The 24512-nt window shown below is 37.1% G+C and overlaps 1 protein-coding gene and 1 pseudogene across 1 annotated transcript in view; both read left to right on the top strand.

Moving 5' to 3' along the window:
* Acss3 (acyl-CoA synthetase short chain family member 3) overlaps positions 1–24512 on the top strand; it is a 171364-nt gene that overhangs the window by 26713 nt on the left and 120139 nt on the right. The window contains exon 2 of the mRNA XM_052753276.1: positions 6472–6616. Within this exon, the coding sequence (XP_052609236.1) occupies positions 6472–6616 (145 nt within the window). The remainder of the gene's footprint in view (positions 1–6471; positions 6617–24512) is intronic.
* Positions 22718–23616, top strand: LOC128119752 (40S ribosomal protein SA-like; annotated as a pseudogene).

Raw genomic sequence — 24512 nt, 5'->3', positions numbered from 1 at the left:
AATGTCACTATGTTGATGTAGTCAAGGCTAGTAACCAAGAATAAAATTATTTTTAAGTTTTTTTTATTAAAAGAGATTGTGAATAAGCTGTATTTGGAGGCATTTTATGAAGTGAACATGCAGGTAATGTTGATGGTGATGGAAACCGATTCAACATTTCCAGAAAGCAATTTGATTATCTGACTTTAATGTATGTATCCACATGCTGAACTGTAGGATTACAACCAGAAACTATAATTTGAAATAAACAACATGGCTAATATCTCTCTACAGGATACTTCATCCTAAGATAATTTTCAATAATGATAATTTTATGAAAGGCAATTTTCAGCCACACAGTTTTAGCTTGATCATGGAATAGTGATTGAATAGAATATTATGTCATCATTCAACATGCTTTTAAAAAATGTCAGACCTTTAGGGAAGCTCAAGGTGCAATGCTAAATGCAGGGTCAAAGTAACACCTTATCTGTACGAGGAACCACATTTACACTGGGAAAGGGAAGCAAAATACTGTAACGGGTAATTTTTGGAGCGCTCGTTGTTTTTATAATCTGGAGAGGCTCTCGTTTAAAATGTAGTCAGGGACTTAGCAATGGCAGTAGCCAGACAGCAACGTAGGTTTTCAAGTGACCTTTCCTGAAATGATTTGATTTAAAGAGAAATAAGCATCTTGTCATAGCAGAGTAATCAAATCTTGGAGCGGAGAAGGCCCTTGCAGTTCACTTGATCCAGTCGTCCATGGTATATCCATCTCTGTGTTAGAGCAATTTGTGCTGCTGGTTTCACCAGCTGTAACTCAAGAGCCATGGGCTTTGTCCATCCCTGCAGCACAGTTCTGCTGGGCATTGCTTGCACGTCCTTCCTCATCATCTTTAGCTTTCCTTCCTGACTGCCCCCAAAGAGTGTTATTCTTTCTTTTAAGCGTACTTTCTTGAAGCATAGTCTTAAAAGAGAGAACTATAATGTGCTAATAATGCCAATATCAAGCTATTCATAAGTGGCGAACAATAAGCAAAAATCCAAATTCTGTGAACATTATAATAAAAGTCATATGTTTTTGTTTAAGCTGCCATCAGTTCTCTTGTACGTAAAATGTGATTAATTATGATGGTACCTACTTCATAGGAACTTTTATAATCTTTATTACTAGTGTGTTTGAGTGTGTGAGTGTGTGTGTGTGTATGTGTGTGTGTGTGTGTGTGTGTGTGTGTGTGTGTGTGTGTGTGTTTAAGTTTGTACTGTGAGAGCACACATGTGGAACTCAGATGGCAACATTTAGGAGCTGGTTCTCTCTCTCTCTCTCTCTCTCTCTCTCTCTCTCTCTCTCTCTCTCGACAGGGTTTCTCTATGTAGCTTTGGAGCCTGTCCTGGATCTCACTCTTTAGACCAGGCTGGCCTCGAACTCACAGAGATCCACCTGCCTCTGCCTCCCAAGTGCTGGGATTAAAGGCTTGTGCCACCACTGCCTGGCGCTGGTTCTCTTTTTCCACCTTACTTATGTTTGTGAGACAAGAGGATCTCATGTAGCCCAGAATGACTTGAACTCAATATGCAACCGACGACGACGACGATGAACTTAACCTTCTAATCCTCCTGTTTCCACCTCCAGAGTGCTGGAATGACATGAGCGTGTCACCAAGCAGTGTTGAGGGCCATTTTCCTGTTTGGAAACCACTCTACCAATGAAGCTACATCTCTAGTCCCTCTGCCTTGTTTGTGAAGCAGAATCTGTTTTATTTCTGCCTTTTTCCAGGCTTGCTGGCCCACAAGCTTCTGGACAGTCCTGCTGTCTCCACCTTGAACCTCCCATTAGGAGGACTGTGATTCCAGATAAACCACTGTCTTGCCCATGCGTGCTGGGACTAGCAGGTTATGAGGCTTTTAGTCTCTGAGCCATCTCCCCACTGTATAGTTGCTCTAATGGGATTTATGCATGTGAAGAATGGGCCCGAGAATAAAGATTAAATAAAAACTAGGGCCTTCTTGTTTTTATTCCGGGTGGAAAATACACTTCCCTTTTCTTTATGTTAAACACAATGAAAAAAGCCAGAACTTTGTATTTCAAGCACAGACAAGAAGACTGCTGACAGATGAGAGCAACCAACGAAGAATGCAGGGGCATCAGAGGAAATGAGGTCTCTGGGTTTTCTGCGTGCTTCTGTCACACAACCTGCATGCTGGCGAAACTGACAATCAGGAAGGACTATGGAACACACACTTAAAAATGAGCTACAACCAAAACTTCTCTCTTGAGAAAAAGCAGCAGGAAATGGAAAGCCCACCTGTAGGGAAAACTCTAAACGTGTCCTAGTCCATTCCAACACCACAGAAACATTGGTTCTAATACAGTCTTCACTAGGAAAAAGCAGAGTATTAGGCTTTTTAAAAATTTTTATTTTTATTTTTATTTATTTATTTTTTTTGGCCACGCTGTAAGGAAACAATCCCACAGCACTGACTTCTCTGCTAAGTTTATGAGCTAGTTAGAACTTTTATTTTGGTTAAGTTAAGGAGGTCACATGATGAACAATAATGTAGAAGCACTCACTGTGGATGGAGAAAGAGAATCTAATTGAAGCTTGCCATTTCATACCAGCTCATCTCCCAGGGGTATCAAGGAATCCTAGTAGTAACAAGAACTTAGACTGAGATGGGAATGAAGTGTCTCCCTTTCCAACCACACTGCCAGAAAATACCAGAAGATCCAAAAATTTATGTTTGAATAGGCTACAGAGAGATATAATACTCTGTAGTGTGTATATATATATATATATATATATATATATATATATATATACACATATGTGTATATATATGTCCAGAGATATGTCCAAGGTACAATAAAAACATTGTTTTTATACTGAGGACCAGGGAAATGTCAGGATGAATGACAAAGACAATCAAATAGATATGACACTTAGATGGCATCACTATTGGACTTATCTCACAAGGATTTTAAAGCAGCCGCCATTAAATATGCTTCAAGTAATTATAAGCACATTTAAAGGAGATAGAAATCTACATCCAATTAATTAAAGAGAAAAAAAGATAATTAAGTAGAATTTTGGAACTTGAAAACTATAAAAAAGAGGTAAAAAGAAAATGCTGCTGAATGGGCTGTATATAGCAGAGCTGAACGGAGATCATATATAAGTTATCAGTGAGCTGCAGAACAGGAAAATAGCATTACTTATAAGCAATGAATAAACATGACGTCACAACATTGACACCCATCTAGATGTCTAAATATTTTGATTTAAAATATGCCTTTCTGCCATTCCTAACTAAATGCCCTTAGTATCCTTAGGACACTGCTAACTTGATCTTTAAAAAGGGATAGTAAATTAACCTGGATCCTTAATGTTATTTTCCTTGAAGAGTTACTGATATTTTTAGTTCACTCATTTGTTAGCTACTCACTGAGTCCATAGTGTATAGTAAGCACACAGGAGATTATTGGATTATTGGGATGGCATTGTCTCAGCTCTCAGGTAGTTTATAGTATAACAAAGAAAACATATAATAGATCACTGTTAATATAATGTGGCAAGTACTATTATAGAAAAACAGATGTAGAGCTTTGGAAATTCTTGGGATTGGTTGGTACTAAGTGAAGTACAGACATGGAAGTATTTGCTGACTGAATTTAAGAAACTACCCATTTTTAAATCAATATTATTTGATTGTGTAAAAGCAGTTGAAGGAAAATGTACCAGGGTAAACAAATCAGTTATTTATGTCATCCAAAAACATGACTTTATCCCGAAACTTAAGGAATGATAATTAATTATTTTAAATGTCACTTCACATACAACTAAGCATGGATTGGCCAGTTTGAGAATACTGTTAATGCCTTCTGTATGTCTTCTACCTTGGAATGTATCAAACTTTTCATACACAACACCAGTACTGTTCAGTGTTTCCAGAATTTATTTGCTGAATCCATATTTTGCTCACACGTACACTGCAGCTCTTGCCTTGTATCTGCTGACATTGTATTCGGCTAAACACGAAACTAGATGAATGACAATCAATAACAGTCTTCACTAATAGCCTACCATTAAGAGTAATTTGTTTCCCCATGGCACTCCTTTGGAGAAAACCAAATTTTCATTTGTAAGTGGCTATCAATTTGGAGATAGTTCTGGGTTAGGGATTGGGCATGTGTCCACTTTTTTGAGCTCAGGACTCCATCTGCTGCAGACTTTCCTCTTAGAAACACTGTTATTATATTCTATAAGTTTGAGTATATTTTGTATTCATTTATAGAAAGTCTTTCTTTCTTTATATTTGCTTTGTTCCATTTTTCACTCAGTAGCGAGTTGTTCAGTTTTTGTGAGTTTGTAAGTTTTCTGTTGTTTCTACTGTTGATATCCAGCTTTAATCCACGGTGGTCAGATAGGATTCAAGGTGTTCTTTCAATTTTTTTTTGTATCTGTTGAGACTGTCTTTGTGTCTGAGTATGTGGTTAATTTTGGAGGAAGTTCCACGAGGTGCAGAGAAGAAGGTATATTCTTGTGTATTTGGGTGAAATGTTCTATAAATATCTGTTTGGTCCAGTTGGCTTATAATGTCTGCTAGGTCCAGCATTTCTCTGTTTAGTTTTGTCTGGATGACCTGTGTATTGGCAAGAGTGGATTATTGAAGTCTCCCACTATCAGTGTGTGAATGTCAATATGTGATTTAAGCTGTAGTAGTGTTTCTATTTTGAACTTGAGTGCCCTTGTGTTTGGCGCATAGATTTTTGGAATTGCAATGACCTCTTGGTGGGTCTTTCCTTTGATGAGTATGTAGCATCCTTTTCTATCCCTTCTAATTAGTTTGGGTGGAAGCCTATTTGGGCAGATATTAAAATAGCAACACCAGCTTACTTCTTAGGTTCATTTTCTTGGAATATCTTTTTCATCTTTTACTCTGCGGTGAATTCCTAAATTTTTTTTTTCCATTTCAAATTTTGCCTCCATTTTAGTTTTCTTTATTGATTCTATTTCCAGTTGCAAGTTTTTGAACTGTATTCATTTCATTCTGCTGTTTGGCTGTGTTTTCATAGATTTCTTTAAGGGATTTATCCATTTTCTCTTTAACAGCTTTTTAAAAATATATTCTTAAAGGCTATTCTGAAGTCCTTGTCTTGTGCTTTAAACTATGTTGTATTTCTCACAGCTTACTATAGTTAGGTTGCTGGGCATTAGTGAGGACATTTTCTCCTACCTGTTATATTTCTATGCTGGCTTCTAGGCATCTGGGTTGTTATTGGTGGAAAACCAGATGTTGATATCTGGCCTTGTTTTTGTTGGGTTGGTATTAACATCCTTTTGTTACTGTTGCCCTCTCTGGATCTTAGGAGAGTGTGGTGGCTGTGGATTGCCTGGTAGAGAATGCATCTGAGATCCTGCCAGGTGTGGCCACTGGGGGTTTTGGTTAGAATGTTTCTTTGAGTTGGAAGCTGACACTTAAGGATGGAGACAGGCTAGAAGAGGGTTTCTGAAGGGGGATCCACAGGAGGGAGGAAAGCAGTTTGTGATACCAGGATCAGCTTAGTCCCCTGGAAAATGGGGGCAGAGAGGGGGGGAGAGGCCACTGCTAGTAGTCTGCCACAGAGCTGAGGATGAGACTGGGGGGATTGGATTTGGAGGAGAGGAAGATGAGCGAAGGTCTAAAGATCACCTACCTGCCTCACTGGCTAGTGTGGCCTCTGGAAAGGGTTTTATTTGATATAAGTTACAGTCCATCATCTAGAGAGTCAAGGCAGCAACTTGCAGCTAAAAACTGCAGCAGAGACTGTGGACGAATTCTACTTGCTAACTTGTTTCCCCTTGCTTGCTCTAGGTAATTTTTTATACAGTTCAGGTCCATCTGACCAAGGATGGTACAGTCCACAGTGGGCTGAAAATACTCCTGTTAATTAATAATTAATAAATGCCTCCAAAGACATGTAAACAAGACAATGCAATGGAAACTATCCTTCAATGAAGTTTCTCTCTTTCCAGCTGTGCCAAGTCCACAACTATGACAATATATTTCAAAGAATTGACTTTTTTAGGGTTTGTCTATTTGTAACAGCTAGCGGAATGTCCACTATACATCTACCATTTTCCCTTTTCATAATCTCTAATGCTTCTCTACCGCCGGTTATATAGGATTCATTTTACCTCTATAAATATTACTCAGGTTCTGTAGACTCCACTTTCATCCTAAGCAATAATATCCACAAAGCTGTCAGTTGAAAGTACAAAGTATATTTTTTTCCTGTTATACATTAATATAAATCCATATTTATTAAAGTAAAAATGTTCTCTGGATGTCATTCTAAATATGTGTTTTATCACCATCATTTCCCAGCCTGAAGTACTGTAGAAAAACACTGTCCCTAAAGACATCCATCGCAGCTAGATATGGCGCAAAGTGGTTACACAAAAATATAATCGTGAAAAGAGTCATTAATTTTTCTTTGCAATGTGTTTTCAGGTTTGTGGAAGGGATGCTTAATATTTGTTACAATGCTATTGATCGGCACATTGAAAATGGCCAAGGGGATAAGATTGCCATCATCTATGACAGTCCTGTTACAAACACCAAAGCAACTATCACCTATAAGGAAGTCTTGGAGCAGGTAATGTCCCAAACTTTCTCTCCATATTGGCTATTATATAGAGGTTATATAGCTAATGTATGTTCTCATTATATAACTGTTTTAAATATATTGCCATGTACTAATGATTTTTTATAATCTTGGAAGTGAACACTGATTACTTGTGATCAACTTTAGATTTTTCTTAATCCCTTCATTTACATTTTATAGTACTGAAAGGTACTCATTTTACTTGGAAAGGCATGTAAATGTTCAGAATAGTTTTAAATGCTCTTCTGACTTTTGCTCTCCACCCTTATTGTCACCACTGGGACTAGCTAAGGCTACTCCTCGTTTTTATGTGATTGGTGATCTCCTACATGCTCTCCTTACCCAGCACTGTTCATGTTAGATTATCATCTAAATTTTTTCTTACTCATTTTCCTTAAAATGACAAACTTCCTTATTTTTAATTTCCCTAATTGCTAAGGATGTCGAACACTTTTAACTTTATTTTCTGGCCATTTTTATTTCTTCTTTTCAGAACTCTCTGTTGAGTTTGGTAGCTTAATTTTATCTGGGTCATTTGTTTTCATGGCTCTTTGTTTTTGAGTTCCTTGTAAAGCCTTAACATTAATCTTCTGTTAGAAGTGTAAGCTGGCAAAGGTTCTCACTATGGCTTTCTTCTTTGGTCACTTGGAGGGGAAAATGGCAAAGGAAGAGATGATGTAATTATATTTTAATTAAAATGTATTTTTAAAATAATGTCATTTGGAGAGTAAAATCCAGACACCTATGGCATACAAGACACTTTGAAATCCAACCACAACATCATTTCCAGTGTTTATTTTCCTAGTATTATTAGCCAATCTGTACAACTTCCGTTCTTCCTTCTTACCTTCCTCTTTCTTCATGGATGTGGTGTGTGGATGTGTATGCATATGAGTAGCCCAAGACATGACCAAAAATACAACCAAAAAGGAATGCTGCACTACACTGTTTGGTGTACTGGTTGTTGTTCTGAAACACACACAGAGTTGACACTGGAGTAAATGTGTTCATAACATATGAGAATCACAGTGCTAACGTAAGAAGAAATAGAAGCTGTCTGAAGTACTGTACTCTTTGGTATAGGTTTGCATTTGCACATTTTGGAAGAGGTGCTATTTGTGATTGAAAAAGTACTCCTATGAATTTGGCAAACTGCCACAATCTCATTTTCCAAATTTGAAAACTTAAGATAATTGCACATTTTAATTGATGTTAGATTGTACAGAATTTGATGTTTATTCATGCATTTTATTTCTGTTAGCATACTGAATTTGATGCATATACAAACATTGGAGTCAAAGAAAAAAATCTTTAAGGAAATCTTAAGCAGTAAGAGTGTGGACTTTTTCTGTTGCTTTCTCTTTAAATTATGTAACTGTCTAAGATCGCCACACATATGTTTTTCTCAGAATCTTTCTGCTAAGTCATCTTCTTTCCTCATGCTGAATCTGGACCTCTGAGACTCTTTTGACTTCTGTGCTGGTTCACTGGTTTCAGTTTACCCTGACATGAACGGCCTTAAGAGGGCAGTTCCTCTCAGCTGCTGTCAGCCCCTGGCTCTCCAGGCTTTCTGCTCCAAAGTATTAAAGGAAGAACTGTTCCACACAGAGAGAGGGGCGTTGTTCTGTTGCTTTGATTACCTGCTCCCAACTCCCTGCAGTCTCTGTTTTATTAAGTGAGGAAGACAGAGAAAGATGTAACAAGCAATGCCATTGAGAACAAACAGAAAGAACAATCTTTACACCGAGGCTCATTTCCTCTACCTTCATTCATTTTTTTCACTTGGCCTTTTGGATGGGTAAAACTTGATTTCAATTTGTTAATGTTTCTTATTTAATTAATAAACTGCAAATTTTAGGCTAATTTGCCTCAGTGATAAGAAAGACTGACAGTTTTAAAGGGGGGGGGGGTCAGAACCTTTCCAAAGTGGCTGTGTTATCTGCATGTCTGATTATTTTAAACAACCCTTGGCTGAGACATTTGTCCAGGGATTAGAGACCTGTTTAAGGTCCACCCTCCATTCCGTATATGCTTACCTTTTGATTATCAAATTTCGTTTGGAATGAAGGATAACATAACTGGACAAATCTCTTATTACCAAGTGCTGAGAAAATACATAAATATGAAAGTTCTACACACCAATCAGAGATCCCCCTCTTCCCACCAACTGGTGTGTAAAATGAATGAAAAACGTTTCTTAATAAAAAGAAGAAAGCTAAGGTAAAATAGATTTTAAAGGGAAGAGTAACAAATGATCTGCTCTGGTAAGTGATTAGGGCTGATTTTCAGTAGGTTTTACTAGGGGTAGATGCTCTCAGTCTAAGGGAATAATAAATTATATCCAATAACAACCCATAATACCTTGGAAAAGTCCCTCCCTTTACAAAGAATAAAATAGTTCTCTTTGAAAAAAATATGAAAATTCAATTGTAATACATAGTCAAAGTAGGGCTAGGTTCTGTACTCTGTGGAAAAATGTAGAAAATCACTGGTGTTTGGTATTGCTTCCTCAACTGTATCAATTGCCTGTGCTAATTTATTATTTTTTATCTTTAATTTTTTAAGTGCATGAGTGTTTTTTCTGCATGTATATGTGCACATGTATGCCCTCTGAGGCCATAAGAGGGCTCACAGTCCTCTCGAACTGGAATTACAGACCATTGAGAGCTGCCATGCAGTTTCTAGGACTTGAACCTGAGTTCTCTGGAAGCACAAACAGTGCTCTTAACTGAGCCATCTCTCCAGGCAGCCCCTGTAATAACTAATTTATAAAGACAAAACGTTTATTTGGGGCTACCCTTCAAGATTGCATGGACCTATTTCTTTGGGCCTGTGATGTGTAGTGGATGGCGATGGTGGAGCATGTGTGGTGAAGCCAACTGCTCACCTCATGGCTGGGAGTCAAAAAAAAGGGGAAAAGCCAAAGAGCCATGACCTTCTCTGTAGACACAACCTTAGTGACCGGAGGAAGCTCCACCCTCTACAGGTTCCATTACTTCTTTCTGTAGTACTGCTCTGGAGGCTGAACCTTGGTGCAAATATCTTGGACAGACACTTTTGGAAACCATAGTATTACCTAATGAGGTCAAGAGTAAATAGGATTTAGTAAAACTTCCTGATTGACAACGAGATTTAGTCCAATTTCTTATTTTGTATATGAAATGAGTTTTACGCTCACCAGGTATCTTATGACTCATGTTGTCTGTTCTATTTTATCATCTTTAATATCTTTTCTAATCATATTAACTATGTGTTCTTCCCCACACTGCTCAATAGCCCCCTTTTGCTTTCTTATTTATTACTCAATATTGTTCCTTGGGTTTTATGCATATGCTTGTGAGTGGTGCTGCTAATTTTAATATGTAAGGTTTATAAGGACAGACATGTTTGTTTTATCTGTAGAATGTTGCCACACACGTAGTGAATATGTATTGAATTATGAATGAGTAAGTGAATGAATGAATGAGTGAATGCACTACCATTTGAAATTTTAAAGTTTACTATATTTTGTTGAATGGAATTCTCTAGTGTACATTAGAAACAGAACTTGAACACCTTTCCTAACTTATTTTTATTTGGCTTGGTTCTCCAAGATATATGGATTCTCTTTGAGTTCTTCAAAATAAGCAGCTGAGAAATCTGCATGCTGGGAAACATGCATATACTTATTGTACTCTTTCAATGTTAACAGATTATTTTAATAAATCTCAGTAAAATCAAAGGCATGTGTGTTTGTACGAGCACACATATATTATGTTGAATGTCACTAATTTAATGTTGAATTTATCATTGTGATTATGATATATTATTAATATATCATTAAATTATGATTTTAGGTTTTGTTATTCCAGCAATTAGGAATTTTTGTGTGTGTTCACTAAGTAAAAAGGTGACCTTCCATGAAGGGCTCCTGAGAATTTTTTCATGAACAAAGCTATATGAGGGAAATTGATAAAACATAGTGTGTGTTAAATTTTCCAGATCTAATCCACCTAAAGTGCCTATTATCTTTATTAAAGGTAATTTTTGCAACATAATTATAGCTGTAGTTATAATTATGAAGGCTTAATAATTTAGCAGAGAAAATTACTCTGTAATCACGGGCTATGTTTCATGAAAAGTCCACTTTCAATCCCTGCTCTTCAGAATGCTCTCTTCAAAGTATGAAATCCATCTATCTGCTCAGAAATAGGTCAGGAGAAAGCAGTTGGATGCTCCCTTATCATTGACATTGATATTATTCTTAAGCAGACACCCAAAAGCCAAGGTACAGTATTGTACACTCAAATCTATCCCTGCTAGTGACGGCCTTGTTGAGAGAAAAGGAGGCATTATTTCATCTATTTTATATCTCAAGGTACCCAAATAAATACTAAAAGGCAAATAAGCACTAAAATGCCACTAAAAAGTATATGTCTGTAAGACAAATTATTGTTTTCATGCTTGATAAGTAGATGAGTGATGCTAATGTATGTAGAAATTGCAATCATGCATGTATTTCCCTCCAGTATGCAATGTGTTCAGTTTTATGTAAAGACGATATATATATATATATAGTTTTAAATAAAAATCAGATGCTATCCATATACATTATTATGATTTTACAAATAGTATTTGTATGTAACTAGATCAGGAAGCACAGTATTCCAAGCTTCAGTATACCAGAAGCCCTCATTATCACTCCCTATGTTATTTCTCATCCAGTCCCTACATGAATGCAACTCTGACATGAACAGATCATTCATGAGATATGCTTATGCTTAAACTTTATAAAAGTGAATAATGTAATATTTTATGTTTGTGGATTTTCTCTCCTAACTTTCTGTTTAGGACATTCATTTCATCCCCAGAGGCCGTGGTCTGGTTATTTGGGAAGTGCCTGTTTAAGAGCATTGCCAATTTTGGTTTTGACATGCATACATTTGGATTGGGATACATTTAGGTGTTTAGTTCAGTTATGGCTCATGCCCAGAGTGATTTGTTATTGCACAGTGGCTGTAGCAATTTTCTGTTCCTCCCTGCTGAATGAGAATATAATATTCCAACATTGTTGACGGTTGCATGCCTATTGAATTTGGGCCCTTTTGATAAATGTGTGTTCCTGTGTGGCAATAACACATTGTGGCTTTAGTTCATTTTCCCCAAGAGGTGATGGAGCTGAGCTTTCTCATCCTGGATGACCCGCCCTTTTACACCCTCTTTTTAGAAGTTCTCACTCACAGCCTCCACCTAGTCACTTTTGTCCAGGATTGCTAGTCTGCCACGTTTTCAGATTTGGGGAGGAACCATTTTCACAATTAAGAGAGAGAAAGCTTCCTCAATATTTTTAAGTTCTTAGGAAAAAGGATGAAGATTTTAAAACACCAGTTTTAGAATTTATATGATTTTATGAATCTGAAGCTGAGAAGATTTTTTTCTATTTTTAAGGTAACTAATGAAAAAAAAACTACACCTTGATATTCTTCCTAGCTACTCTTTGAAACAATTTGGACACAAATACTCTCTGGCACAATGTCTTGAAAGAGGAAACATGATTTCCAATGTTTAAGGCAGATGAAAACAAAAACAAAAACCTACAAAGATAGTCTGGGTTGATACTTTCACTAATATTAAAAGGCTTTTGCTAGCTGGGTGGTGGTGGTGTTTGACTTTAGTCCCAGCACTTGGGAGGCAGAGCCAGGAGGATCTCTGTGAGTTCAAGGCTAGCCTGGTCTACGGAGCGAGATCCAGGATGGCAAAACTACACAGAGAAACCTTGTCTTGAAAAAACAAAAAATAAACAAACAAACAAAAAAAAATGGCTTTGGTTAAATTGATTTTGAGTGATCAAGTCCAAAAATTTTTCATAATCCTTTTTGTCTTTGTGAGTCAGTTTTATGATGTAGTGTTTTACACACACACACACACACACACACACACACACACACACACACACGGGCGCGCACAATGTCTTTTAGCAGAAGCACTTGTATTTAATTTAAAAACAAGTTATAATCAACTTAATACTAACTTGAGTTGCTTCAAAAATCTTCACAACTTAGAAAATTTGTTAGATTTGGAGATTATTCAAAATAAAGGAAACAAGTAAGAGTCCAATTTTAATAGACAATGTAGGAAACTACTAACAAAAAGGAGGAAACAAGGGTTTAATATTTGCTATTTTCCCATTTTCCAGGATTTAGAATCACTTATTCCAAATGAAAGCTGCCTGTTACTTTTACGTCAATCTAAAATAGCAGCAGCACAACAAGCCCCTTTAATTTTCTCAGCTTGGTTTTTGGAGATGATATTATCTATGAAATCAAGATTACTGTTTGGACTAAAAACTAACTTCCTGGCACTTCCTGCTGTACCAGATGCTCTTTCCACCGTGAGACCCAGAGCATCTTCCGTATAATTTTCTCCAAAGGACTAGCTTATTCTCCCCTTTTACTCTACTTGTTAATGTCCCAATGTGATATCTTGAATGGAGAAAAGAATCCTGTGGGTAAGAGCAATATTTTATTCATCTTTTAACCTACACAGTAGCTAGAATAGGCTTCCCACAGAGAAGGATCATATCACACGCTGATAGAGTTCAGGAATAGAACACTCAATAACATTCATTAAAAAGTAAAGACAAATCTAGTCTGTGACTAAGAGAAATAATTATTTCTAAAAATATCATTGTCCTCCCACATTTTAATTTCCAAATGAGGATTTTTATTTTTAATGGGTGAACACAGTCCCTGTTTTACTGTGTTCCCTAACTTTGAAGATCCATATCCTGCCCTATTTAAAGCTCTGCTTATGACATTTTCCCTGTGGTGTCATCTTCAAAACCTGGAAAACTAGTGCTTAGTCTTTATTCTTGTATTTTCTTAGTGAATTTGTCCTACACATTGGTAGACTTTACTAAATGACTTGTCTGCAAGATGGCTCACCTCTGAGCTATTAGCAAGTCCATTCAACAAAATCAGTAGGCTCTTTCCTTTAGATTCCTTATTCTGGAACTAAAATGATGAAATCAAATGTATTTATGTAAAGCACACGTGAAATATCCCATCCACATATTGGCACTTTGGGTACATTATGAGTTCCAATAGTGAATAATACTGTTTTTGTGTACAGGGCAAACACATTGTTTTTGGGAAAATACATTATGAAGTCAAAAGATAATTCACTATAACAAAAGGAAAAGGGAAACAAAGCCTATCGAGGGGCTTGGGTTGCTTCATTCGAGAGAGATTTCCAAAGTAGAGGCTTGTCACCAACCAGATAGACCTTGAGGCAGGTCGTGAACAAAATGTAGCGAATAACATTTGAATATTTACATGAAAATTTTGTTGTGCAGAGACTGTGAAACTAAAGTAGACCTGGCCCATTGGGAAATCTAGAGGAGCGTGGTAGACGGTCATGACGGGAAGACAGACCATGTAGAAACTTACAGACCAAGATCAAATGAGGTGTTATATTGTGTACCCTAATACATTTGCCTGAAGATCAGAGAACAGAACAAGTCACTAGATTAATCAAAGAAACCAGGTAGTGGTGGCACACACCTTTAATCCTAGCACTCAGGGGGCAGAGATCCATCTGAATCTCTGTGAGTTCAAAGCCACCCTGGACTACATGAGATTGACTTAGTCTAGGAGAGAAACAGAGCCATCAGTTATATAACACACACCTTTAATCCCAATACTAGGGAGTCACAGGCAGTTAATCCCAGCACTAGGAAAGCTGAGACAGGAAATAATATGAGTGGGCCGAAAAAGGTATATAAGGCGTGAAGAGACAGGAACTAAAGGCTTTTCAGCAGAAACCTCCCTTTCAGCTGAAGGCTTTTTCAGCTGAAACCCTTTCGGCTGGAGCTCTTTCAGCCTGAGGAGTTGGTGAGGTAAGAGGTGATGGTTCTGGCTTGCTCTGCTTCTTTGATCTTTCAGCTTTCACCCCAATATCAGGCTCTGGGTTTTTTTATGATAAGACTTTCAGAAGTTCGTGTTACAACCAAGTCTGTATTTATTCCCAGTTTAGTGGAAAATTTCAGATTGCTAAAGGAGTCGTTTTTGTCTTCTCTGTAGAAGCATTCAAGAAAGGTGGGATGGAAGCAGATGACAGTGGTTCAGAAGAGGAGATGGGTAGGCATGGCTTACCTTAAATGGCCCTAAAACAGCCACTTTCATTGATATAGGCAACGAGGAGATAGTGTAGAGAGAGTCTACATCATGGATTTCTGGTAGGATAATGCAGAGACAGCCTGTGCAATGGCTTTCTGGTGTTTCTCCCACACTTACATGTCAGCTTACATTTCTGGCTATACTTACAATATTTGCAAAAAATCTCTGATTTATCAGTTACTTGCATGTGCCCCCTTTGCTCCCATATTTGAGGTCTTATTTTACTTTTCCCTGATAAAGTTTTTTATGTAATTTTTTAAATGTAATTTTTCATGTGGAACCACTGGAATAATGACTTACTAATTATTTTGTTCTTTCCCTCTCCTATGTATCTCTATATATGACAGATACAACATCATAGACATATAGTATGCATGGTTTTAATAATTTAAAGTTTTTCCAAGAAGTTATGCAATCTGATGTCTGCAGGCCAAGCTGCTAAAATTTCAGTACTTAGTTTCCCTTTGTATTTGATCTTGGACCTATACTCCTGCTTGCACAGCCAGGAGACCTTGCTGTCATACCTTCCTCACCCTGCTCTCAAACAGTGAGGATGAATCAATCTTTTCTCCCTCATAAAAATAAAATATGCTAATAGAGTAGTTTAGTTTCTTTTAATTTGACCCAACCCAATTCCAGGGAATCTTATTGTACCTTTATTGGCGAAATTATTAAGGCCACTCCATGTAGTTAAAAGGAAGATTTATTTAGTGGGTAACTTACAAATGAAGGGATAGGTAGGTCGCGGGGTCTGGGGAAGGTGTATCACAGTCCAGCAGTGTTCTCTGGAGCTCTGCTCGGTCAACCTCCACCGTCCAGGGTCCCAGAACAGAGAGAGCGCTGGCCCATCCAGATCTCCAGTCTCTCAGCGCCTCCCTTGGCCCCGCCTTGTAGGCATGACAGTTACCGAAGCCTCAATGGGGGTTGGAACTTCCAGATCAAAGCTGGAATGGCTACCCGCTACATACCTTCATCCCATTCTTCAAGGCTGTCATTTGTGTCATTCAAACTGTAGTGAAAGCACAGATGTCTCAATTCTAGAAAAGGTGAGAAAGATATAAACAGATGCAGAAGTATCATACATGGCCTTCCTAGACCTAACATTTGACCATTATCTATGAGGAAAGCTGGGGAATAGAGTATAGTCAGGTGGGTTAGATGGACAGTTCCAGGTGTCAGCTGCAGGGAATCATTTCATTCATAAACTAAAGATCTTACATTTAAATAATTATATTCTATTGACATCAATAAATGATGAATCTAAAGTGAGTGGGAGCTGAATATAGAGTATCATTTGATGGTTGCTTAGAAATAAGCAATGCATTCTTTGGTGCAACATTATTCTGAGTTATAGTGCATGTTGATTGTATATCATTAATTATATTAGGCAAAGAGGTTATAAAAATGGATACATTATAATTCTTTAACCCAAATATTTCATTGTTTTGAATTGAATACATTGTGATACTGTTGGAACAACGACATATATAATAAAGCATTAACAAATCATTAGCATGAAGAAGAACCAACCAAGGTCTAGCAGCCCCTGAAAAATGATACATATATTATTTGAGTCATGAAAGACAGATAGAAATAGGTTCCTCTGCACGATTGTGTCCAGAGGTTGTGAAGATCCTGCCAAGACTCGCCTTTGCCATATTTAACAATGATGGTCCATACTCTGAAGCTAAAACTGCCCTTACTGGTGGTGGCTCTAGCTCTGGTGCTCGTAGTAAATTTAATGGGGGAAGAAGATGTATGGTTGTTAGAGAATAAAGGAGGAAGATAGGCCAATGTTAATGTTAAAAATGAGCAAAATATGAAAGAAAAAATACTCTTATAAGAAAAACTAGGGAGAATTAGGAATAATTATTCATCTTTCTGTTCATTAGCACATGTCCCTGCTCTACACTCAGCGATAGTACAGCTGAACACCTCAACAACTCAACTTCTGACCTTTAATAATAATTAACGTTGGAAATTACAAAATCATTTCAGCTGACATAAATGTCCTAAGAAGTAGAGGATAAAGCTCATTAATATATATTGAGGCTAAATATACTGAGTGGCTAAAGTGATAGAAATAAAGTTGCCTTTGAGTATACAAAACAAAGTATTTTTCACAAGCCTTTTTCAGTTAGATAAAATAATAACAATATGGAGATGACGTTATCAAAATTATTTAAATTAATTCCACTTGAATCATTTATCACTTTTTATGTTTATATTTATGCACTTTGTAGAGATGTATCATAAAGTAAAATAAATTTGAATAAGGAATGGAAAGTCACAGTAAATTTAATTATTGTCAAGATTCTAGATCAGGGGAAATTGATGGCTTATTTTTTCATGTCATACTTGATATTACAAAGCTATGCAGTTTTATCATATGTGTCTTGCATGGGAAATTTAGTATATATGAATATTTATGGTAAGTTCTTATCATACCTGCTTTGTTTATTGGTTACTATTTTGTGTTTTATACCTACCTATACCTTCTTAATTCTACACTTTGGTTGAGTGATACAAATGTTATTGAAAACATCCAACTGCTGAGGGGATACCCTTCACTGGTCCATTCTTTGTTTCTTATTCCATTCTGCTAGTTTCCTATGGATACTTTACAGACATTGATTGACTTCTAGGGTGTACCAAGCAACAAAGCCATGAAAGCTAATAGGAGCACAGTCCAGTTCTGCAAACAGTGCTTGAGTCTGGTGCCACAAATGGTGCTGGATGTTTCCAGAGCAGCTGTCATGTTGTGGAAGTGCTGGTATTTGTTTAATTGGATGTTTAATTAAATAGTCGATACAGAATTGACCTAAATAAGCATGGTTTCTGATGATGTCTTTTGTTTGTTTTATGCCAACCTTTCTTTAAAAGACAAGAGGAAAAAAATAAAGAAAATGAATCTCTCAATTGATAATCTTATCAATCTTTTTCCTTCAAAATTGTGAGACACACAAACACTTTACAAAATAAAAAATGTACATTCTTTTGTTATTGACTGGTGCATTTTAATATATAATTAAATCTCTTAGTCTCTCTTTCTCTCTTTCTATACACACATACATGTATGAACAAACCAATCTGATAAATAGGATAAAAAAAATCAAACCTGCAAACCACTGAACTACTTGCTATATTAATATGTTAATTTAACATAGTGAATAATGTCTTCCTACAGCTAAATGACTGAAAAAAATTCACTGAGCTTTGGCTTTGGTTACATGGTCTCTTTAATGCCTCAATTCTTGAATCACATGTAGGTGACTGGATGTCAATAAAGCTTGTGATTTTGTGATGTTCCATTGATGCCATTGTCTTAATTCCATGATATAATAAAAGGTAGCGCACTGTTAATTTAAATGACTTCCCAAATCATCCAGAGTATGGTTCACTTTTGAAAAACTACGATGTTAATGAAAATGAAAGAATAATTAAGATTTCTTACAAAAAAATGAACTTTGAAAACATTACTACAGATCTCAGAGAAACTCTGAACTGAATATTTCATTAGTTCAAGAGAAGAGGGATTTGGCTTGAATTAGAAGCATAGGTTATTGTATTTAGTGGTCTTCATTAGCCAATGAATGCAGAGTATGCTGAGGGTGAGAAGATGACTTAGTAGGTAAAATGGCATTTGTATTAGAATGAGGCCTTGGGGTGACAGCCTCTGCTTATAACCCTAGAATTAGGGAGTCGAGGGAAGAAACAAGGAACTTAGGGATTTATAGCCAGAAATTTTTCCGTTCCCTCCGGGACTCATGGTCCCGCGTTTCTCCAGTCCTGCCCAGCTCCATGGTCCCTCGGCCGCTTATGAAATAATTATTCAGAGGCTTATATTAATTACAAACTGTATGGCCTATGACAGTCTTCTTACTAGCTAGCTCTTTCATCTTAAATTAACCCGTTTCTATTAATCCATGTTTTGCCACATGGTCATGGCATTACTGGTCTGCTGGCATCTTGCTTCTCCTTCAGCAGCAGCTGGCATCTCTCTCTTTCTCCGTCTCTCTCTCTCTCTCCTCTCCTTTCTTCTCTTAGATTTCCCACCTGACTCTAAGCTGCCTTGTCATAGGTCAATGCAGCTTTATTTATTAACCAATCAGAGCAACACGTATTCACAGACTACAGAAAGATATCCCACAGCAGGGATTGCTGACCAAGCAGCTTAATAAAATAGCCAAAATGTTTAGTAAACTTCATGTTCAGTGAGATGCTTTGTCTTAAAAAAAATAAGGTGGCGAGTGATTGAGGCACCAGATGTATCCTTTGCATTCATACACACAACCAAGTATATGTGTACTTACCCGTGCACAACACACATAAATAATCTAAAAAAAAAAAGAACTCCCTACCATGTTGGTCATATACTGCAACCCTCTGCAACCACAGGCCCCCAATTAAATGTTTAATTATACAAGTTGCCTTGGACCTGATGTTCTGTCATGGCAATACAAAAGTAACTAAGGCATCATTAAACATTAACTCACAATATAGCTAAAGTACTATGTGCTAAGTAATGAAAATCCATAAAATAAAGTTGCAATACTTGCAATTAGGAGGGAAATGAAATGAACACAAATGTATACCCTTGAACTCACATTTCTGGAAATGTGACTTCTCTCCAGTGTGATTCGACTTACTGGGTACATGGATGATGAGAGTAAAGAATTGAAATGACCCCGGTTCACAGTTCTGTCATGGAGTTAAAAGTCACTCTCCATCAGCATTCAAGATATGTGACAATATAGGCAAGAAAGGAATTGCATGGTTAAACAGAAACAATGAAACCACAGAAACCTAACCCATTGGGGTGGTTTGAATGATAACGGTCCTCATAGGCTCATAGATTGGAACACTTAATCTCCAGTTGGGGGTCTCTATTTGGAAGGATTGGGAAGTATGGCTTTGCTTAAGGAGGTGTGTCCCTGGGAGCAAGTTCTGAGACATAAAGCTTCCTGCCATGCCTAATCTCTCTCTCTGCCTTATGGTTGTGGATCAAGAAGTGAGTTCTCAGCTGTTCATTCTTTCTGCCATCGACTCTGACCCTCTGAATCCATAAGCCAAATTAAACATTCTCTTTTATAAGTTGCCTTCATTATGATGTTTTATCATAGCAATAGAAAAGTAACCCAGACACCAGGGCAATGCAAAGAAAGAAGAGGCCTTAGATAGTGACAATATATCATGAGAACAACAACAATAAAAATATTTTAAGAGTAGTCTGTCTAAAATGCAAACTGTTTGAAAGTATGATATGGTTGTATTACTTAAGAACACCAGGGGTTTTAAAATAAACACATTAAAAGTACTGAACCCTGATTTCAAATTTGCTTTCTGAATTTTCTAATTTCAATCTGTCCCCCCCCAAAAAATAAATTCTAGGATTCTGCTGTGCCTCAGTTTACAGATTATACCCACAAACATCTTTGTTTTTTTTTTAACTGTGTGATGGTGTGGATATAATGGGCCCCCAGAAGATTGTGGGGAGTGGCACTATTAGGAGGTATGGCTTTGTTGGAGTAGGTATGGCCTTGGGAGGAAGTATGTCTACTGTGGGGGTTGGCTTTGAGGTCTCATATATGCTCAAGCCACAATCAGTGTTTCAGTTCACTTCCTGTTGCCTTTAGGTCAAGATACAGAATTTTCAGATCCTCCAGCATCATGTCTGCCTACATGTTGCTATGTCCCACCATGATAATAATGGGCCAAACCTCTGAAAATATAAGACATGCCAATAAATGTTTTCCTTTATAAGAACTAATTTTCCTTGAAATATAGTATAGAATTCACATTTGTGTTGAAAGCACACAGATTATTGAAATTGTAGTTATTTCAGGCTTGAATTGAATAGTTCTTCATTACACTTTGCTTATAAATGCATAGTATTAAAATAGCAAAATATTGATAGAAACTCACATGTGAGGAAAATGGAAATAAGCAAAATTATTATCGGTAATGATACTTACTTCTTCATTGGAAAAAATTATTTTACCAGAGGGAACATTACAGTAAATTTTTCCAACAGTCAGATAACTGTTTTAAATGTAGGATAATATTTTATAATATTTTCTTCCAAAACAGAAGTGTTATTTTAAATATAAAATATTTATTATTTTCTGTTTTAGAAAAGTAACAATAAACTTCACTCTTGAATACATATGGTGTGATATTATCAGTTAGGAAATTGTTATTTTTCTTTCTTTAATAACGTGGCCTTTTCTCCGTCAGGAAGCCGTTCCCACAACTGCTACAATCCTCTAGAGTATCATGTTTGCTTGGAAATTATTTTACTGTTGAATATAGTAAATTCTCACTGTCTTCAAAAACTACTTTTCTAGAAGCTTATGTTATAAGAACACATGTACATGCCTGACATATTAGTTAGATAGTTTTGGTTTAATTTCGGCTTTTAAATAGTTTTCAAATAGTGAATTTTTCATTAATATTTATATGGAAACTCAGTTGACACATAGTGAAATGAAAATTATTCATTAAAAATGAATGCTTGTGAATGCATTCCCTTGTGTGTAGGAATGTAGGGGCAATGATCAATATCTGATTTCAAGTAAAATAGGTATTTTCAGTAATTACATAGTATACACAGCAGGTCATTTGTCCCCAAATGTAGTAATGTGTTTCCCCAGGTATTGTTTGTTAACTAGTACTTTTGTTATTGATTGGAGAAGGGTTTACAATATATAATTATTTAAAGTGTACTTTTCCTTTTCTTCTTTTAAATACAATTTTATTTGATTAGTCCTAATAACTCACAGGCTAATTCTACATCATTTTATAGAATGAATGCACTTAATTTTATGACATTGTTAATTGCTTATGTGTTCTAAGTTAAATTTAAAAATTTTTACTTTCAAATTACAATGAAAAAAGTTAGTGTGACACTTGATTTTTGATTAAAAAGCAAGTATTATCTGCATGTTGCTCATGCTAAACTTTCAGACCATTTCTAGGATCCTGATATGGAAAGAACTGTAACAAGAAGGTCAATTGTACTCTATCTAATGGTTGCACTGAACTGCTGAAGCCTAAGTTGGTGGACTGTCAGTCAAAGCAGTGATTGACAGCACAGATGCCATCAGAAGCCAAGTGCATAATATAAGTAGGAGAAGTAGGTGGGTGAGAGAAAAATCAGTTATTAGTATGTATCACACCTTTTCTACAGCTGTGGAACTATAGTGTAGGGATCACGGCATGAACATATATACCTAGGCTTTTGAAGAAAGTATTCTAAACTGAAATGATATGATAAATAATATTTATATTGAATGTCCTCAGGATAGTGAGTAAATAGCTCAGATACCATCAGGTTTAGTTGATTGAGGTCCTTTAGGACAACAGGCCTGGTATTATGAAGCCTTCCTGTTTTTCAAGGAAATCACTGGGTTCTCTGAATTCGTACATTGTCTTAGTCTATTTTGTACTATCACAAAATATTTGAAGCTGAATAGTTTATATATAATAATATGTAAGAGAAAAATATCATGCAGCTTACAGGAGATAATAGATATTCATAGGTCAGGTGATTTCTTCCTGTATTTACCTGCTCTCACAAGAACCCACTTGGATCCCACAGGAACTACACTTATTTCTGCCAACATGATACCTCATTTCCTCTTCTTAGACCTCAATGCTTAAAAGCTCTGCCACTACTAAAAAAACAACAACAAAAAAATGTAACCCATTCTGGGTACTGGGGGTATTATTTGATAGCATATGATTTCTAGTTTGGCCATTGTTTCCCTTGTTATATTGTAATACCATTTAGAATTCTTTTATCCATATTTAGGAAGATTCTACGTCAGTGGGTTTCCATAACTTTTCAGGACATTAGCTTTTCTGCGCTGACCAGGAACAGGACAACATGGCACTGTTCTTTATTACCATCATGACTCACAGGGAAACTTACACAATGTTTGGAGCCCTTGATGTCCTGCAGATGAAGGGAGAGGATGTCCTCAATTTCCCTGCCACAGAAACCCACTTACATGGCACCAACCCTGACTTCCAGATGGAGCAGTCCATCTGTAAAATGAAAAGTGATGATATCTATATCATAAATCTGAAGAGAACGTGGGATACGGTGTTGTTCACAGCTCAAGCCAGTCTTGCTGTTGAGAACCCTGCTGATGTCAACTTCAGCCTCATCTCCTCTGGGAACACTGGTCAACTAGCCCGCCTGAAGTGTGCTGTTGCTACAGGAACCACACTAATTGCTGGTGGCTTCACACTTGGGACCTACTTTAACCAAATCCAAGCAGCCTTCAGGGAGTCACGGCTCCTAGTGGTGACTGATCCCAAGGCTGACCCACCCACCAGCCACAGAGGCCTCTTATGCCAACCTGCCCACCATTGCTGTCTGTAACAGATCCTCCTTTGTGCTGTGTGGATGTTGTCATTCCATGCAACCACAAAGGGTCTCACTCAGTGGGTCTCAGGTGGTGGATGCTGGCCTGTGCATGGTCAATTCTCTGCATGTGTAGCACAATCTCCCATGAGCACCCATGGGGTGTTATTCCTCGTTTCTTCTTCTACAGAGATCTGGAAGAGACTGAGAAGGAAGAGCAGGACACTACTAAAAAGGCTGTGATCAAGGAAGAATTTCTGAGTGAATGGACTGTATTAGTTCCTATGTCTACTGCATCTTAGTCAAAGGTAGCCAACTGGTTTGAGTGTAAACATATGCTCTCCATGCCTATCTAGTAGTTCCCTACTGAACACTGGAGTGTCCAGCCAGCCCCTGAGGAATGGTCAGCAGCTCCCTCTGCAGAGGCCATGGAGTGGGTTGGAACCAACAATGAGTGGTCCTGAGCTGCTCTGAAGACTCTTGAACAAAAGAAGGAAAGAAGGAAAATAAAGTTTCTATAAGCTATGGGGGGGGGGCACACAAGGTCTTTAGTGTTACTTATCCTTCCTTATATCTTTCCTCCATGTTGCTCTTGCATCCTCTACCCATTTAATACTCCTACTCAAATGTCCATTCTATCACTTTGTAATACTATATTCTTTTTCTCCTTCCTTGGAAGATATTTCCACCCTGCTGGTCCATTATGATCTACCTAATCTCTGTGGATATTCTAAATGAAGCACATATCTAATGCTTAAAAGAAAGGGACTCCTGACAATGGCAGTGGGGGTATCTTTAAAATTTTTGCCTTTTCTTGGGACCCCGTTTCTCCTACTAGTTGCCTCGTCCAGCCTTGAAATGAGAGTTTGTCCCTAGTTTGATTGTAACTTGTGCTGTTGCTCGGCTGACATCCCTGGGAGGCCTGCTCTTTTCAGAAGGGAAATGAAGGAGGAGTGGATCTGAGGGAGAGGGGAGGAGGTAGGGAGGACTCAGATGAATGGAAGGAGAGAAAGAAAACTGTGATCAGGATGTAATGCATGAGAGAAGAATAAAAAACAATTAAAAGAAAATATCAATATCCACCTACCAGGAAACATACAGTGTTTGTCTTTCTGAGTCTGGATTACCTCACTTAGGATGATTTTTTTTCTAGCCCCATTTACCTGCAAATTTCATTTTTCTTAACAGCTGAATAACATTTTATTGTGTAAATGTACCACATTTTTATTATCCATTTACCAGTTGATTGACATTTAGGCTATTTCCACTTTCTGCCTATTATGAATAGAGCAGTAATGAACTTGGATGAGCAAGTTTCCCTGTACTAATGTATCATGGGGTATATGTTCAAGAGTGGTAT

This window comes from Peromyscus californicus, unplaced genomic scaffold, assembly GCF_007827085.1.
Source record: "Peromyscus californicus insignis strain IS unplaced genomic scaffold, ASM782708v3 Scaffold_24__1_contigs__length_46423439, whole genome shotgun sequence".
Lineage (NCBI taxonomy): Eukaryota > Metazoa > Chordata > Mammalia > Rodentia > Cricetidae > Peromyscus > Peromyscus californicus.
The sequence above is the reverse complement of the archived record's forward strand: the minus strand, read 5'-3'. Positions and strand labels throughout refer to the sequence as shown.